The sequence below is a fragment of the Myotis davidii genome, unplaced genomic scaffold, assembly GCF_000327345.1.
Source record: "Myotis davidii unplaced genomic scaffold, ASM32734v1 scaffold921, whole genome shotgun sequence".
Classification (NCBI taxonomy): domain Eukaryota; kingdom Metazoa; phylum Chordata; class Mammalia; order Chiroptera; family Vespertilionidae; genus Myotis; species Myotis davidii.
The window spans coordinates 182,091-201,288 of NW_006291191.1; the positions used below are offsets into that span (position 1 = coordinate 182,091).

The 19,198-nt window shown below is 44.0% G+C and overlaps 1 protein-coding gene across 1 annotated transcript in view; it reads left to right on the forward strand.

The window, feature by feature from the left end:
• ADGRE1 (adhesion G protein-coupled receptor E1) overlaps nucleotides 1–310 on the forward strand; it is a 49,546-nt gene extending 49,236 nt beyond the window's left edge. The window contains exon 22 of the mRNA XM_006764327.2: nucleotides 55–310. Coding sequence (XP_006764390.1) covers nucleotides 55–60 — 6 coding nt within the window. The 3' untranslated portion in view covers nucleotides 61–310. The remainder of the gene's footprint in view (nucleotides 1–54) is intronic.
• Nucleotides 311–19,198: the final 18,888 nt, after the last annotated feature.

Sequence of the window (19,198 nt, forward strand, 5' to 3'; positions counted from 1 at the left end):
CCCTGGAATTATATTTTTATGAATTCTGCTTCTGATTCTGACTTCTTTTCACAGGTTTAAAGCCTTTTCTTGCTTTTCCAATACGGTATGGAGCAACATTGGAGAAAAGCAAGTGTCTACAGGAGCCTGTCCTGAAATCTTCTCTTCCTGGCTTAATGTGGAAATACAAGATCACACCAGCCCAAGAATATCCTGGGCAACACAGAGCACAGATGGGTGGGCAGTCTCCCCATCATTCTGTGTTCTGGTGGGAAATGAGAGTTTCCATTCCAGATGACAATTTCACCCTCTGTGTCCTGCAAATCTTTGCCTTTCCGCGCAGAACACAGATGGGTGGACAGTCTCCCCATTATTTTGTGTTCTGGTGTGAAATGAGTTTCCATTCCAGATGACAATCTCACCCTCTGTGTCCTGCAAATCTTTGCCTTTCCAGAGTTTTGTGAAAATAACAGATAATGCAATGGCGTGAGCAAGATAATCTGGCTGCCATTTTGGTTTTTTCTTATGTTCATTGTTGTGTGGCTCCAACCGTACCCCTCTAGCACCTACCACGTGCCTGACACAGCACAATGCTCAGTAAAGGATTTGCCACGTGACTGGCTTACCCTTTGACAAACACTATTCCTACTTTCAAAGAAATAGTCCGTAAAACTGTAATGACAGTCCCAGGGAGGCAAACAAAGCACATAGACATATAGGCTACTTTGACAGAAACACTAGAGAGTTATGTAGGTAAGTAGGAGTGGTTGGTGGAGCAGGACTCTACCATCTCGTGAAGGGTTGAAACTTGATGACAGCAGCCTTTGGAAAGTGTTTTGGTTTCCTGGGACCTTTTAGGGAACCACCATTTCCCTTCCTTCCAGGAACTTTTTTCTGAGTTGGCCAGGACTTATACTGCTCACAAAGGTATCACTGTCCCACCTTGCTCCCCCATAAAGCCTGAAGTGCCAGGGAGAGAAGGAGATGAAAATTTTAACTGTAGAAATCCTCCCTTCAGTGGCCTCTCCAGTACCTCCCTACTCAAAGGGTGGTCCATGGGTCATCATCACCTCATTGGAAATGCAGGATCTCAGACCCTACCCCAGATCTGCACAACCAGAACTTGAATTTTACCGAGATCCCCAGGGAATGTGTGCTGTATCCCTGAATGAATATTCTAGAGTATGCTAGAATATTCTTCGGCTTGCCATGATGTTAGCCAGAAAGGAAACATCTTAAGTTTAGAACTTCTACCTGCCACTCCCTCTTCATAGGACACCTTTCCTGAAAATTTGACAAATTTCTGCCCTCAGTTTGAGTCTCAGCTTAGTCATCACTTCCACCAGGAAGCATGCGCTGAATCTGAAGTAGGATTCGATGTCACCTCTGTGTGTCCCCTAAGGCTCCCTGCTTTTGAGCCCTGTATTAGAATTTTTCTTTTTCTAGGGTGTTTCCAACATAGATCCGTGAGTACAGAGGACTATATTTAGTAGAGTCTCCATAAACATAGGATGAATAAATGATTGCTCTCCATTTTGAAGACAAGGAACCCGAGACTCTGAGAGGTTAAGTAACTTCCTCAGCATCACACAGCCACAGGTGGCTGAGCTGGGTTTCGAGCCCTTGACCATGGAGTTCTTCTTCCCAACCCCTTGTCCCTCTCCTTCTCTTCCTTTGATCCTATAAATTCTTAGTTTGGGGATGCAGAGAAAGATTAAATATTTACTTTGAGTCACCTTACTATTTAGGATTGAATTAGTTCAGTAGTGATCATGTATAAGACAATCTGATCATGAAACTTGATGGAGGCTCAGTCTTCATTATTTGTGGCACTGACAGCTTGAGAGGGGAGCTGAGACAGCTGGTCATTTATGATAGGTTGGCCTTTAATGCTTGGCTTGTCCCGAGTGTTCAGTGCAGAGGGGATAGTTGTAAGGGATATTGAAGCAAGAAATGGCATGGATTCTTAACTGTAGCCAACTGTGGTAGGGTGAGTGCGTCAGTGGCATTAACGGATGGTCTCCATCTCTCCCTACCCCTTTCCCCATAACTGTAACCACTCCCTGCTCTGACTCTGGCTTGGCCTTGAAACTTGCTTGGGGCGATGCTGTTTTAGCAAACAGGAGTCCAAGAGAGGTTTTAACACTGGGTGTGCATTCCTCCTTGCCCTTTACATGACTGACCTTGCTTGCTTTTGCACTCCTGCCTCCATGAGAACGCGCCCAGGCTAACCTGCTGGAGGCGTGCGAAAAACAAATGGAGGATCCATCAATAAAGATTTTAAAAAACAACAACACAAAAACAAGTGGAGGAGGGCTCAGCCATCCCATTAGGCACCTGAGACTGTCCTTACCCAGCCACCTAGCCGGCTTGTAGCTGACTAGTCGCAGGACTGAGCCGGCCGAATCAGCACCTGCCCACCCATGGACTCAGGATCAACAATCAAGTATCAAGGTTTTAAGGCAGAGTTTCAGGAGTGGTTTGCTAGTAAGCATTTCTGTGGCAATTGCTAACGGATGACAACGAACGGACTGTCAACATTTTGCATTTGATTGCAGCGATTTGAGTACAAAGAAGGGTTTGAGCCTTCATTTCCTCTTAGCTCCAGGATGTGTCAATCTGTATGCTTGAACAAAGTTCCTTCTGCCAGGAGCCTCGCACAAGGCTTTGTCTCTACCCGTGTTACGTGTTGCTCTAAACAGTTGCCCTCGGGAACCCTGTATTTCCTGTGTAATTGAATAAAGCTGTGACCTCCACTGTGGGAATTTTTCTTACTGTAACATCAAGCTACACTTGGTGAGTTCCCTTCCCCTGTGGTCTCACTTGCCTCCACTAGAGGGAGAAGAGACTCAGAATAAAAACTGCATGGTCCTCAAATTCCATAAATATGAAATAACTTTGCCCTCCTGTGATGCAAAGAATTTACAGTGTCCAAAAAATAGTGACCCATTCTCTCCAGTGATATTTTTTGACCACCTACAATATGCCTCTCCCTCCTGAATAGCAAAATAGTTGAAAAAAAATTGAAAAACTGAAAAGGATATTAGAATATAAAACATTATTCAAAATTTAAATTTTTTATTTATCCTTCAAACTAGAATTTATTAAAATTTGACTTCTTGGTTTGGTTGGAAGCAACTCATCAATAATATTTTCGAAATCAAGTTCCAGAAAAATATTAACCATTAAAAATACACTTCCCTGGCTGGTGTGGCTTAGTGGTTGAGCATCGACCTATGAACCAGAAGGGTCACAGTTCGATTCCTGGTCAGGGCACATGACCAGGTTGTGTCCTTGGCAATCCTTGCTTATAATCCTTGATTATAGCCCTAGCTGGTCTGGCTCAGTGGATAGAGTGTCGGCCTGTGAACTGAAGGGTCCCGGGTTCAACTCCAGTCAAGGGTACATGCCCGGGTTACGGGCTTGATCCCCAATAAGGGGTGTGCAGGAGGCAGCCGATCAATGATTCTCATCATTAATGTTGAGAATCTCCCTCTCCCTCTCTGAAATAAAATTAAATTTAAACACACACACACACACACACACACTGATTATAGTAATAATCTAGTAGTCACATATGCCCATAGGTAGAGGGAAAATTATGACACAGAAGAGCTAGATGTCTCATGCCCACATAGGAAACTGCCCTGCAGGTGACCTACAATAGGCATGCCTGTGTTATTTTGAAAGCTTTATTTTTCCCACTTGTCCTACAGAGAACATCTTTCAACTCATCAAACCTTTGGAACTTCGTTGTTCCCCTGATGGTTGCATGGTAATCTATGGTTCACATGTCATAATGTATTTAACCTGAGTTTGCATCATTTCCAACTTTTCAGTGTTATAAACAATACTGTAATGAACATCTTCGAGGTACATTTTAAACATTCTATTTAGTTGCTTCTGAAGTTACTAACAGTTATCCGTGAGAGGAAACTTACATGTCTCAATGTCTGGTTAGAGAAAAACAACTGCACAAATCGGCCAACTGTCAAAAAGTAAAGCATTAGAAATACAGTAATTTGGAGATAACTTAAGATCTACTCATGGAAAAGCTTCCCATTGTGGGTGCTAAGTCATCTGATTGCTTCCTGTCTTCAAATTTCCGTTCCATTGTACCTAACGTTATCATCCTTTTATTTGTAATTCTCAGCATGCCGGGCAATCAGATGTCCATGTTTTGTCCCCAGCTTTCCCACGAGTTCCTTGACTGCGTTATCTCGGTATGCCCATAACCGCGCAGAAGATCAGGTTCACTGATTAACTCAATAATATTTGTTAAATGAATGTGTCAAGGAAAGAGAGTCAGAACAGGGCACTGTTTGAAGGATGACTCTGTTTTACAAAGACAGCCATCGCTGCTTAAAGACAGGCGTATGTTCTGAGAACTGTATCGTTAGGTGATGTGTTCATTGTATAAACATCACAGAGTGCACTTAGACCGACCTAGCTGGTCTGTGACCAGCATTGTACCTGTGGTTCATTGCTGACCAAAATATCATTATTAGGCAGCCTATGGCTGATATGTCTTGTTTCTGCAGTTACCCAAATACTCTTGTTTAAGTTCCCACTAACAGCACTCTAGTAATTTCATTACAAACACCATTTCTAAAATGACAACAGGCAACTCAGGTCAGGTTCCTTGAAAGACAAGGATTTTGTTGCCTATGACTCACAGAAGGAGTGCCCTGAGAAGAGAGAGAGCGACGAAAGCAGAAGGGGGTCGGAGAGGATCTGGGTTCTTCCTGATCCCACGGTGAGCTCTGGAGCCATCAGGTTCACTGATTAACTCAATAATATTTGTTAAATGAATGTGTCAAGGAAAGAGAGTCAGAGCAGGGCACTGTTTGAAGGATGACTCTGTTTTACAAAGACAGCCATTGCTGCTTAAAGACAGGCATATGTTCTGAGAACTGTATCGTTAGGTGATGTGGTCATTGTATAAATGTCACAGAGTGTAAGTGCACGACCTAGCTGGTCTGTGACCAGCATTGTACCTGTGGTTCATTGCTGACCAAAATATCATTATTAGGCAGCCTATGGCTGATATGTCTTGTTTCTGCAGTTACCCAAATACTCTTGTTTAAGTTCCCACTAACAGCACTCTAGTAATTTCATTACAAACACCATTTCTAAAATGACAACAGGCAACTCAGGTCAGGTTCCTTGAAAGACAAGGATTTTGTTGCCTATGACTCACAGAAGGAGTGCCCTGAGAAGAGAGAGAGCGACGAAAGCAGAAGGGGGTCGGAGAGGATCTGGGTGCTTCCTGATCCCACAGTGAGCTCTGGAGCATGAATAGTTTCTCAGCACCATTCCCGTTTTGAGGCAAGGAGACCAGCCTTTTCAGTCCTCCTGTCAGTCAGTCATTGGCTGTGTGATGCCCTCATGGCGGGGAGGTGTTAACAGCTCCCATTCAGCTGAAATCAATTTTCTCTACAAGGGAGAGCTGGCTCTATTAGGGAATTAAGGATGGACATCAAAAATACTGACTACGGTCCTGGCCGGTGTGACTAAGTGGTTACAGCATCTGCCCATACACCAAAGGGTCTCAGGTTTGATTACCGGTCAAGAATATATACCTGGGTTGCAGGCTCAATCTCTGCCCTAGTCAGGTTGTGTGCAGGAGGCAACCAAATGATGTGTCTCTCTCATACCCATGTTTCTCTCTCTCTCTCTCTCTCTCTCTCTCTCTCTCTCTCTCTCTCTAACTATTAGTTAAACATATATATTTTTAAAAGATATACATGGGACTAATTACCTCTTAAAGGGAGATACCTAAAATATTTTAGAACTGGGTTTATCAAAATACTATGGCCCAACTGATGTGTCTCAGTGGTTGAGCTTCAACCCATTAACCAAGAGGTGGCCTGTTCGGTTCCCTGTCAGATCACATGCCTGGATTGCAGGCTCTATCCCCAGTAGGGGATGTGCAGGAGGCAGCTGATTGATGATGTTTCTCTCATCACTGATGTTTCTATCTATCCCTCTTCCTTCCTCTCTCTCTAAAAATCAATAAAAACATCAAAAAATACTGACTTCGTTGCACCATCCCCACAACTATCAAAAATGAAAAAAAGTCTTATTGATCACTTAAATACTTGTTTGATGCTTATTGTAATGAGATTTTGAACTGCATGAAAAAATGTTTCAAATGATGCTGCAAATGTCTTAGACATTCAGGGAAAGTCGTCCTCTTACTAAAAGATCTTAGAGTTTGTATTCACTTAGCTTTATTGAACCTAGAATGCAATGGCTTTTATTTTTGCAAATATACCATCAATAAAGTGCTTTCATCTGTAAAAAAAAAAAATTAAAAAGGGTCAGGAGGTATTTCTAATGCTGATCTTGGGAGAAGCATGCCTTCTCTTTTGAAGTTTTATAATGTACAACACCTAACTTGCCATTTCAACTTTGAATAATATATCACTTCATAATCAGTATTTGGTATATACCCATCTGTGCCCTTACTTCATGGATAATTCCCAATGTTGATAAATGATCCATTGCATGGGTAATTTGAAACTCTCAAGCTGCAACTGTCTGTGCTGCTAATATGGACTGGCTCAGTTTACTCAGCGAGCTTTTTGACCACAGGATCTCAAAATGCATTCTTTCCTCTTCCCTATTTCTCAGAAATATCTCATTTCAGGAGTTTGTGGGTGTTGCCGGGTTACTATCTGGTCTCTGCTCAGGGTCAGTTTCCACCATCCTTCTTTACATCCTCATCCAAGTCCCTCACATGCCTTCTCCCCAGCTATCTGCCCAGCTCAGCACAGCAGTCTCCATCCGTGGCCATGTCAAGTCCACTGAATGCTGAGATTCATCCTGACAGGTTCACACCCTCGCGTGGGGCTGCAACCGTCTCCTGGGCTCCCGAGCTGCTGTACTTGGGCGTAGAGTCACCTCTGACTCATAAACACCACGGCACCATCTCTCATTCTACCCGTTCACTTCAGGGGCCTCCAAGTAGCCACTTAGGTCTGCTGGACAGACTGTCCACCCTTCTGTCTTCTCTCCCTTTTCCTTCCAGTGGAATCTTCTCAAAACCTCCATGCATATCTACTCCTACAGGTTTGGGAGGTGATGTAAGGTATATGCCAATTATTTGCCAAAGTGTTTAATTCTGTCTGGTCCAGCCCAAACACCAGGGACACATAGACCAGAAAATCCAGGAGTCTCAAAGATGCTAAGAAAATGTCACAGTCATTTGTCCTACAAATATTTATTCAGTATCAACTCTAGAAACTGCGGCTACGATGCTAGGCAAGTTGTACATTGTCTTTCCTGCCATGGAACTTGCATTCTCCTGGTGGGTAGACCCAATAAACAAGCAATGACGATCTAAGTGGGCTGGAAGTGTTCTGTGGACCCCTCCAAATCCATGCAGATGAGGCCTCAAGTCATTTATTTATTTGTCCTACAAATATTTATTCAGTATCGGCTCTAGAAACTGCGGCTACGATGCTAGGCAAGTTGTACATGGTCTTTCCTGCCATTGAACTTGCATTCTCCTGGTGGGGACACCCAATAAACAAGCAATGAAGATCTAAGTGGGCTGGAAGTCTTCCGTGGACCCCTCCAAATCCATGCAGATGAGGCCTCGAATGCTGACATCTGATTATAACTATGAACTTTCTTGGACTCTGGTTTCCAGGGCTTTTGGCCCATGGGCAACACCAACAGGATATTAGAAAAAGGGAGGAGGGAAAGGTCTTAGTTCCCTCCCTGTGGGTCGCCATGGACTGTCTGTTCTTTGAATGATGACTCCGGCTTCATGATCTGGTGCTCCCAGTCTTAACAATTATAATTTCTTACTCCTCCATTCTGATGTTTCCTCAATAGCATTGCATGTAATTCCTAAACATCTTCCTTGTTTAAGCCTGAATGGAATCAGTAGTTTATTTATTATTTCTTTATTTCTTTATTTTTTATTAAAAGAAAAGTCACATAACATGACATTTACTATTTTAACCACATTAAAGTATACAATTCAGTGACTTTTAGAATAGTCAAAGTGTGCAGCTTTGTGGAGCCATATTTTATTTATTTTAAATTAAATTTATTGGAGTAACATTGGTTAATAACATTGGGTAATTTTCAGGTGTACAAGATTCTAATTTGACATCAGTGTACCATATTGGTTACTCCCTACCTAAAGTCTAGTCTCTTTCCATTTCCATATATTTGACCCCTTTACCCACTTCGTCCACCCCCACCCTGTTTCCTGTCTGATAACCATCATTCTGTTGTCTGTATCCATGAATTTGGTTTTGCTTGTTTTGTTTGTTTTACATTCCACATAGGAGTGAAATCATACACTTCTTATCGTTATCAATCTGACTTATTTCATTTAGCATGATATTCTCAAGATCCATCCATGTTGTTGCAAATGGCATTGCTTCATCTTTTTATGGCCAAGAAGTATTCCATTGTACATATGTACCACAACTTTATCCATTCATCTTTTAATGGACCCTTAGGGTGTTTCCATGTCTTGGCTACTGTGAATACTGCTGTAGTGAACATAGAGGTACATATATCTTTAGGAATAAATATTTTTATATTTTGGGGGTAAATAAATACCCAGGAGAGGAATTTCTGGGTGGTGTGCAAGTTCTATTAACTTTTTGAGAGATTTCCATACTGTTTTCCAGAGTGGTTACTCTCATTTACATTCAGTGGTTCTGTTTTAAGCCATCTCAGCTACCTAGGACACTTGGCATGAAAGGTTTGTTTGAAACAAAAGTGACCATGTATTCTAAGGGTTAGATTCAGTTGATTTACAGTGAGACGGTGGGCGAGAAAAGACATTTTGTGAGCTGCTCATCAGGACCCTTCGGCATCAAGTCTAGGTCGCCATTCTGATAGGGGGGAAATACTGGGTTCTGTGATTCTTGTGTCCTGTTCTTACAGGGTGGGACATCTTCGCCGCATTTCTATCCATTCCTCCTGTGAAATACCACTATTTCAAGGCATGGAAAGTTAGTTTGCTGAGAAACAACTGTTAAATGACTGGCAAAGAAGGAAGTGGCATTGATGTTTTGTGCTTGAGTTCCACAGTTTGATGGAAGATGATATTTCCTCTTTTTTTTCCCTAGAAATGTGGCTTCCTCTTTTGTTACAGTTAATAAAACAGGGTTGGCTTCTGGTTAGAATGGGTAGAGCTGGTTATAGTCTTAGAGTGTGTATTGGTTGTCTACTTGGCAAGAAGTAGTGGACCCAGACGAGTGGGTTAAATGAAGATACTATTTATATAGGTGTGACTAGATAAAAGGTGTGTGGGGTGTTTCCATGCCAGCAAGCAACTCTCCAATACCAGGTAGGTGTCCTATAATTCAACTCAGTTCTGACACCATCTACCTGGAGACAACGTCCACAGGTTAAGGGCGCAGTCCCACAAGACTGCCCCCCGGCCCTGCCACTGCAGACACCAGTCTGAAGTCTGGGTTGTCACCTGTGCTTCTGACATACTGACTGTTGACAGGAGGTTCCCATGACTCCCTCCTTGAGTTCCATTAATTTGCTAGAGCAGAACTCAGAAAAACATGTTACTTATTAGGTCACCAGTTTATTAGGAAATGATAGGACCCAGGAACCGCCACGTGGAAGGGATGCAGAGGGCCAGGTATGAGGGAAAGGGTGTAGAGCTTCCATGTCCTCCCCAGGCACAACTCTCTCCCAGTCTCCAGATGCTCAGAACTTAGAAGCTTTCTGAGCCCTGTTCTGTTGGTTTTTATGGAGGCATCATTATATAGGCATGACTGATTACATCATTGGCCATTGGTGAGTGGTTCAATGTCTAGCTCCTTGCCCCTCTGGTGAAATAGTGTGTGTGGGGTGGTGGTAGACTGAAAGTTCCCACCCTCTATTCTGTTCTTGGTTGGTTCCCCTGGCAACCGGCCCCCATGCTTAGGTGTTTCCAAAAGGCACCTCAGTAACATAAACTCAGCTGTGGTGGAAAGAGACTTGTTACGAATAACCAGACACCCATTTCACCTTTATGGCTCTGAAGTGATATCCAGAACTGAAGACAAAAAACAAATACATTAACAAAAGATGCTCCCATTGATCTTATCGCTCAGGAAATTCCAAGGATTTTAGAAGCTCTGTGCCAGACACCGAGCAAGACCAATGATACATGATACATTATGATAAATTACAATTTCACAGCAGGGCTAAGGGGAAGCGACAAAGGATGGTGGGCACCCTGGGAGCAGCAATGGTGGGTGGGGGAACTCTTATCAATCCTTGGCTTGAAGGGGCAAAGGGAGGGAGCGGTTATAGAAACCTGGAAAGGGCCTTAGCCTGTGACAGAAGAATCCAGTCACCTGGGAAAGAAATACTCCATCTTTCTCTCTTGTCCAGTTCTCTTCTCTCCTTCCACAGCTACCATTGGTCAACCCCAGCTGAAGACAGAGAGAGCACAGGACGGTCCTGATGATGCAGTCTGGACAGGACAACCTCCCAGTGCAAGCACAGGAGGATGGAGAGAAGTTTCTTTACAATTGCCCAGAGTGACTTGTTACATGCTTGATCAAGTTTGAGAGGTGGCCACACCTCTGTCCCTTAGACTGAGCATTTTCTCCTTTGGTTTATGAGACCAGCTGGAATCCTGTGATGATGACAACCTACTGCTCTACCAAGGGAAGGTGAAGCACCTGAAGCAGGCCTTAGAGAGAAAGATCATCAACACACTCCCTCGTCTGATGGCTTCTAGTTTTGTCAGTTTTCATTTGTTCATTGGCTCATGGGCCACTTCACTATTTATATGAAACCCTCATTGTGGCTTTGCATCCAAACTCTCCAAGAGAGACATAAGCTGGATGGATTGGCCAGTTAACATCCAATAGAGAGGATGGCCTTAAGGTAGACTTCCCTGCTGGGCCACCTCCTAGATCCAATCAGCTGTGATTGGAAGTTGAAGTCATGTGGTACCAGGCCTGACCACATGTGTGCAAAGTACTCCTTCCACTCTACTTTGTCAACTGAAAAATAATATCCTTTAGGTGTATTGTCACCAAAAGGGATTTATTCAGGAAAAAGAAAGGGTTGTAACCAGTGCATGCAGACATGGCAAGCCACGCGCATACTCCGGCCTGTGTGCTAAGATGGAGGGGTATATATGGGAGGGAAAATAAAGTTAAGGGGAGGGGAAATTAGAACCATAGAGCTTTATTATAAACACTAGAGGCCCAGTGCACAAAAATTTGTGCACTTGGGGGGAGGGTGGTCCCTTAGCACGGCCTGTGCCCTCTTGCAGTCTGGGACCCCTCGGGAGATAACGACCTGCTGGCTTAGGCCTGCTCCCGGGTGGCAGAGGGCAGGCCTAATCCCTAGGTGCAGCCCCTGGTCGGGCTCAGAGCAGGGCCGATTGGGGAGTTGGGGCGCCGCCCCCTGTCATGCACAGACCAGGGTGGATTGGGAGGTTGTGATGCCACCCTCAGTCACGCTCAGGGTAGGGCCCATTGGGGGGTTAGAGCACCGCCCCCTGTCACACACAGAGCAGGGCGAATCAGGGGGTTGGGGAGCTCCCCCCGTCACGCACAGAGCAGGGCCCATCAGGGGGTCAAGGAGCTCCCCCCTGTCACTCACAGAGTAGGGCCAATAGGGGAGTTGGGGCACCGCCCCTTGTCACACACAGAGCAGGGCAGATCAGGGGGTTGGGGCGCCACCCTCTATCACCCACAGAGCAGGGCCGATCAGGGGGTTGGGGCGCCTTCCCCTGTCAGGAACAGAGCAGGGCAGATAGGGAGGTTGTGGCCCCGCCCCCTGTCACACACAGAGCTGCAGGGTGATCAGGGGGTTTGGGTGCTGCCCCCTGTCATGCTGATCCTGGTGCTGAGAGGCATATTACCCTTTTACTATATAGGATAGAGGCCTGGTGCATGGGTGGGGCTGGCTGGTTTGCCCTGAAGGGTGTCCTGGATCAGGGTGGGGGTCCCCACTGGGGTGCCTGGCCAGTCTGGGTGAGGGGCTGAGGGCTGTTTTCAGGCTGGGACTGAAGCTCCCAACTGTTCCTTTTTTTATTTTTATTTTTATTCTGGGCCACCGTTAGCTCTGAGGCTCCAGCTCTTAGGCCTCCGCTGCTGAAAGTAGGTATCTGGTTTGTTTCGGTTCTGTAATTGAAACTCTGTATCAACTCCAGCTCTGAGATCCTGGGCTCGCTGAAAGCTGGTTTCTGGGGTTTTGTTTAGCTTCTATATGTTACAATGTTTCTTAAACAGCAGACTCAGAGGCCGGCAAGGCAGGCGGGGAACGTTGCAGTCCTCCATCACTGAAGCAAGCAAGCCTCATGTTCAGTTTAAGCTGCCTGGCTGCCGGCCGCCATCTTGGCTGGGAGTTAATTTGCATATCACCCTGATTAGCCAATGGGAAGGGTAGCGTTCGTATGCCAATTACCATGTTTCTCTTTTATTAGATAGGATAGATTTCTTCCTGTAGTGTTCTCTTGGTTACGGTGTGAGAGCTTCCATAAGCCCTAGTTCTTTCCATAAATGCTCCTGACTAATTATGTTTGCTTCAAGTTCCAGTTAGTGCCAAAACCGGTTTGGCTCAGTGGATAGAGCGGCGGCCTGTGGACTGAAAGGTCCCAGGTTCGATTCCGGTCAAGGGCATGTACCTGGGTTGCGGGCACATCCCCAGTGGGAGATGTGCAGGAGGCAGCTGATCAATTTTTCTCTCTCATCGATGTTTCTAACTCTCTATCTCTCTCCCTTCCTCTCTGTGAAAAATCAATAATATATATATATATATTTTTTAAAAGTTCCAGTTAGTATTTATCAACTTTGTGAAGTATATCAGTTAGCTTTGGCTGTGTAACAAATCACCCCAAAATTTCTTTTGCTTAAAACAACAGCTATATTATTTTGTTCATGATTTTGGGGGGGTTGGCTAGACATTTCTTCTGATCTAGGCTAGCTTGGCTGGTCTCTGATGGGCTCTTTTCTGCATTTTGGGCCAGTTGGTGGGTCAACTGGTGGATGGATGATCTAGCATGGCCTCACCTCACTCCTACATTTGGTGGTTGGCAGGTTGGCAACCAGAGTGCTGGATTATTGACTAGTGAGACTTGTTTCTCTTCCACATGCTCTCTCCTCCTCCAGAAGGTAGTTTAGGCTCATTCACATAGTGATCTCAGGGTTTCAAGTGCAGCAAAAGAGGGCAAGCCCCAGTTTGCAAACACTTTTCAAATGTGTTTGTTGTTTCTTTGGCCAAAGCCAACCACGTGACCAAGTTTAGAGTCAGCATGGGAGGACTGCACACGAAGAAGGGGCATCTGTTTGGGCTAGTAATCTGTCACATGCAGAATTAGGCTGTGAGCACTTGGGAGGCTCAGAATTTCAGGGACTGTTGGTTTAGGCCAGCCGTGGGCAAACTACGGCCCGCGGGCCGGATCCAGCCCATTTGAAATGAATAAAACTATTGAAAAAAAAGACCGTACCCTTTTATGTAATGATGTTTACTTTGAATTTATATTAGTTCACACAAACACTCCATCCATGGTATTGTTCCGGCCCTCTGGTCCAGTTTAAAAACCCATTGTGGCCCTCGAGTCAAAAAGTTTGCCCACCCCTGGTTTAGGCATTTCAGGTTAACATTCAGATTGTTCGCTTCAGCTCAGCTGACAAGGGAGGCTTAAACCTTCTCTCCTTTGCCATGCAAAAGAAACCTTTTGTGCAGTGGTTCTCAACCTTCCTAATGCCGCAACCCTTTAATACAGTTCCTCATGTTGTGGGGACCCCCAATTTCATTGTTACAAATTGAACATTATTAAAGCATAGTGATTAATCACAAAAACAATATGTAATTATATATGTGTTTTCCGATGGTCTTAGGCAACCCCCGTGAAAGGGTCGTTCGACCCCCAAAGGGGTTGTGACCCACAGGTTGAGAATCGCTGCTTTTGAGTATCACTTGCAGCAAATACGTTGAGTCTGACATGGAGGGGCAGAGAACCAGCCGACCTAGAAAGCTATATACAGGTGATAATTTAAATATATATTTTTGATAATTTAAATATTTTATAAAAAGAAATGGAACACTGAAAAAGGAAGATATTCATGTTAGAGATAGTAAGGTGTGGACGAAAGGGGCCACATGCTAACCTGACAAACTCAGGGAACGCCTGCATGGCAGTTGTGCAAACTCAAAGACCTAAAATAACCACAAAAGATGGTCTGGAAATTAAATATTTAACTACAAACAGGTTAGGGTGGGTAGTCATGTCCTAGGCCAGTATTTTCCCTGACAAAGATCACCTTAGATCTTTACTGAACCCATTTGTCTTTTTGCCTCTAAGATAACATATCTGCGAAATGTCTGGGTAACTTGTAACTTCCCTTTTTCCGGGGCCCCTCGGGGAACAACAAATGGCACCAGGACATTCTCTCATTGTTATTGTTATCAATTGTTAATTATGTTAAACTGTGCTCTATCCATCTATGTAAAAGAAGCATTTGTCCATCATTTCACTTTTCACCCTATTCTAGAGATTTCTCCTCCCTTCACCCCCACTTTGCTTTATCCCACCTCCTTAATCTATCACCTGTGGATTTCATGTAACCCATCTACATCCCTTTCCTTTGGTTGCAATGTATAAATACAAATGTAACCCGCCATTATCCGGAGCATTATCTCAATCCATTGAGGTTCTGCTTCCCGGCATATGGCGACAGTTTGGCTTAAATAAACTCACAAAATTCTTCACAGGTTTCAATGGTTTTTTATGTTAACAAAGACAATGTTTCATAAATGTACTAAACCAAGATAAGGAGTAAATCACTGGGTGTGTATTTCGACTTGTCAGAGTAGGGAATATTGGCCATAATTTTTCTGGATCTTACCAAGATTTTTCTAATACTAGTACAAATGAGAAGAAAATTTCAGGACACCATGCTAATGGGACCAGTCAAGAATTTTACCAGCCAAGTAGGTGAGTGTGATTATGTTGGGTAACCCTATCTCAAAGACCAAGAGTATGGGCGTGCCATTTTCCCAAAGTGGTAAACTGAGGTGGAATATGACAAAAGGAAACTGGGTAACACGGTAGATACACTGACTCTCTCCCATACTCTGGCCTTCAAGTCTCTCACTAAGAAGTTCACCAACCTACGGGAGCATCCTCGAAGCTGAATCCATTTCCTTGGTGTAGGTGGAAGCTGGCATCATTCTCCATTACCTGGTTTCCCCGTTGGACACCATCACCATTTCCAAGTTCATTTTCTGAGGCACTTTATATGGTCCACCCACGTAATGTACTACATAATGGTCTGCATTATGCAAATCCCCCTGCCAACACCCCAGCCTGCTCCACCCACAAGGCTCCTTGAGAAACTGGAGATCGAGATAATAAACCATGTACTTCCTTTTTCTCTTAGCTCTGAGAAGCTCCCAGACTGGGTGAGAATCAAGGGATTTTCATCTTGTGGGTAAGTAGAAACTGGCTAAGTGTTTTTTCATAGAAAATATTCCTGTGTAACCTTGGATCTAGAAAAATGTTCTGCATTGGAAAAATTTCCAGGAGATTCATCACAGGTCCTGTGGCTTTGGGGGCATCTCTCTCAGGTCCATTTGCCCAATTCTGCTTGGGTGAGGAATGGGCCCAAATTGCTTTAATACATACACTCCAAAGAGATTGAGGAGCTTAAAGGGCACTAAATAAGAAAGGTGCAAGACACGGTCTGAAGCAGATGCAGCAGGTAACTCATTTGTTATTAAAAATGAGAAAACAAGATCTAAAAGTATGACTTTCCTGGGGTCCCACAGTGAATTACCAAACCTTTTCACACACCACACCCCTCACCCCCATAAACACATCAGCACGCTCAGTGCCAGGCGCATGGGGAAAGACTTGCCTATTTTATTTATGGCCAAAGGATCTACAGCAGCGGTTCTCAACCTGTGGGTCGCGACTCCTTTGGCGGTCGAACGACCCTTTCACAGGGGTTGCCTAAGACCATCCTGCATATCAGAGATTTACATTACGATTCATAACAGTAGCAACATGACAGTTATGAAGTAGCAACAAAAATAATTTTATGGTTGGGTCACAACATGAGGAGCTGTATTTAAAGGGCCAGAAGGTTGAGAACCACTGATCTACAGGTTGGTGTTTTTTTTTTCATCCAACTGCTGTGACCCCATGGTAGGGTAGAGGGTCATGAAACCAATTTAGTGAGTACCAGCCAGCATTTTAGAAGGAAGGAAAGGGTTGTTGTTATAAAATATCAGAAGCTGCATATAGTTGATATCCATTTGCGCAACTTGGCTCAGTTCTCTATCTTTCTCCTGCTATCTCTCTGGTGCAAAATGTATTTCTTACAGTGGGTCATGGCCAAAGCTCTCCGCAAGTCAGCCCTGACATTTATGGGAAATCAGCCAGACGCAGAAAGACAAAACCCGTGAGACCTCACTGAACGGCAGTAGTCACACTCACAGAATCCGAGAGTAGGATGTGGGTGCGGGCCTGGGGAGAGGGAAATACAGGAGGTAATGGTCAAAGGGTAGCCAGTTTCAATGATGGAAGACGAATACATTCTGGAGCTCTATACAGCATAGTATGCACAGCTAACACTACTGTGCTGTGTACGGAAAATCTGCTAAGAGGGTGGATCTTACTACACACACATCACAAAGGGGGCAGGGGGACACACTTTGGGAGGTTGAAACTGGGCAACCAATGGGTCTGGGCTGCCTGTCACTACTTGAGTCAATTAAGCAGAGACAGGGTTAACTCATACTTGAGCGTTTATTCCAGTACTGCTGGCGGTATGGGAGAGAGAGCAGCAGGCCATCCATGAAAATCTGCTCTGAACCCCTCCATAAGCCAAATGCTTACTAGTATATGAGGTAGAAGGACAAAGATCCCATGGGGAAGTAGGCAAAAAGTATAAGAATAGGTATGCAAAAGGAATAAGAATGGGTATTACAGACATGGGGAAGTAGGCAAAAGGTTTAAGAATAGGTATGCAAAAGGAATAAGAATGGGTATTACAGGCATGGGGAAGTAGGCAAAGGAAGAAAAATGGGTAAAATGGTTACAGATTACAGGCAATATGGGCAGGGGTTGCAAAGGTGGGTGCAACAAGGTTGTTCATCTTTCCATGGTGACAGGCAGATCTCAGATAGGGAGAATGGACAGCATTCCAAGGTAAACGCCCAGATCCTCGGACATACACCTCTCAGCTAGGTTAGAATGTGCTTTCTCTAATGAGAACAAAACAATCACGGTTAACAGATCATGATTAATATTTCTTAATAGCTATAACTAGTCCCACTATTCTATTTTGGCCCCTATCACGGTGATGGATATGTTTATGGCCCGATGGTAGTGACGGTTTCATAGGTGTGTACTTTTCTCCAGACTCATCGAGGTGTGTACATTGAACATGTACAGCTTTTTACATGCCAATCATGCCTCAGGAAAGTGGTTTTACAGAAAACAAAAAACATCCGGGAAACATTATCTCCTCCTTCACATAAAATACCCATTTAAACTGGTTTCAAATGAGACCTCTAAAAAGAACTGTCCTCACTAGACAGGGTGTCTTTACGCTGGGAGTTTCCACAGTGTGTTTTAGACTATGTTTTTGGAAGGAAAGAGAGACACGAACCCAAAAGGGAAACAAATGTAGGCAGAAGGGGAGGCATGTAGGAAGTGACCTAGAATAACTCCTCAAAGTTGGGTCAGAATCTGATTTTCAGTCAGAGAGTGTACCCACTGGTTCTGCATTTAAGGCAAAAGTGGATTTGAAAGACTTTAGGTGGAGCAGGTGACCTCCAGTTCGGCACAGTTCCCAATTCTCCCTCCAATGGACTCATTAATTTGTATTCCATGTTTAGCTCCTAGTAGACATGGGGGTTTAGGGTCTTGGTGTTGGGGTTACACAACAGCTTTAGATTCAGCCTAACTTTGTCCAAGTCTCAGTTTAGCATTTTTGTAGTAGCATCACCTTGAGGAAGTGATACAATGATAGAACCTCATTGAGTCTCAATTTCTTCATCTGAGAAGTGGGGATCATGAGAAGATCTACATCAGCAGTTCTCAACCTGTGGGTTGAAACCCCTTTGGGGGTCGAACGACCCTTTCATAGGGGTCGCCTAAGACCATCGGAAAACACATATATAATTACATTTTGTTGTTGTGATTAGTCACTATGCTTTAATTATGTTCAATTTATAACAATGAAAATACATCCTGGATATCAGATCTTTACATTATGATTCATAACAGCAGCAAAATTACAGTTATGAAGTAGCAACGAAAATAATTTTATGGTTGGGGGTCACCACAACATGAGGAATTATATCAAAGGGTCATGGCATTAGGAAGGTTGAGAACCACTGACCTACATCATAGAATGCTTGTGAGCTTTCAATGAGATGATAGTGAAACTGGACAACCAATGGGTCCCAGCTGCCTGTCACTACTTGAACAAATTAAGCAGAGCAAGGGTTCAATCATATATGAGCATTTATTTCAATAATCCTGGCATATGGGAGAGCAGCAGGCCATCCATGAAAATCTGCTCTGCACCCCCTCCTAAACCAGCTGCTTATATGGGGTAGGACAAAGTTTACATGGGGAAGTAGGCAAAAGGAATAAGAATGGGTATGCAAAATGGGTATTACGGACATGGGGAAGTAGTCAATGTGGGCTGGGGCAGGACTCCATGTTTGGGCAACAAGTTGTTAATCTGCCCATGGCAATAGGCAGTTCTCGAATGGAAATGGACCACATTCCAAGGTTGACTTCCAAGTCCCAGGGGCACACATCTCCCTGCCAGGTTAGGATATACTTTTTTTTTTTTTTCTTAGAACAAAACAATCAAGGTTAACAGAGCAGGATTAATATTTCTTATAACTATAGCTATAACTATATTCTATTTCTGCCCCGAACAATAGCATCAACACTCTTAGTAAACTCTTGGCCTGCCATAGACATTTCATAAATGTTCTAAAGTTATAATGAAAGAGCTACAAGAACTATCTGCAACAAAATTTGATTTACATGTTTGGTGTCGGTACATAATGCATGAGTAGCCTGTTTGGGAACATCAGGAATAGGAGATTTTTCTAGGATGGGCCTCTCAGACCACTACTTTGCCCCTGTAGGGGCCTCACATCACCACTGGGTTAGGAGGTCAGTCCTTAGCATGCAAGGTCACGGTTATAACTGGGGTCACGGAAGGGTCATGAGAGCTCCATGACCACCAGT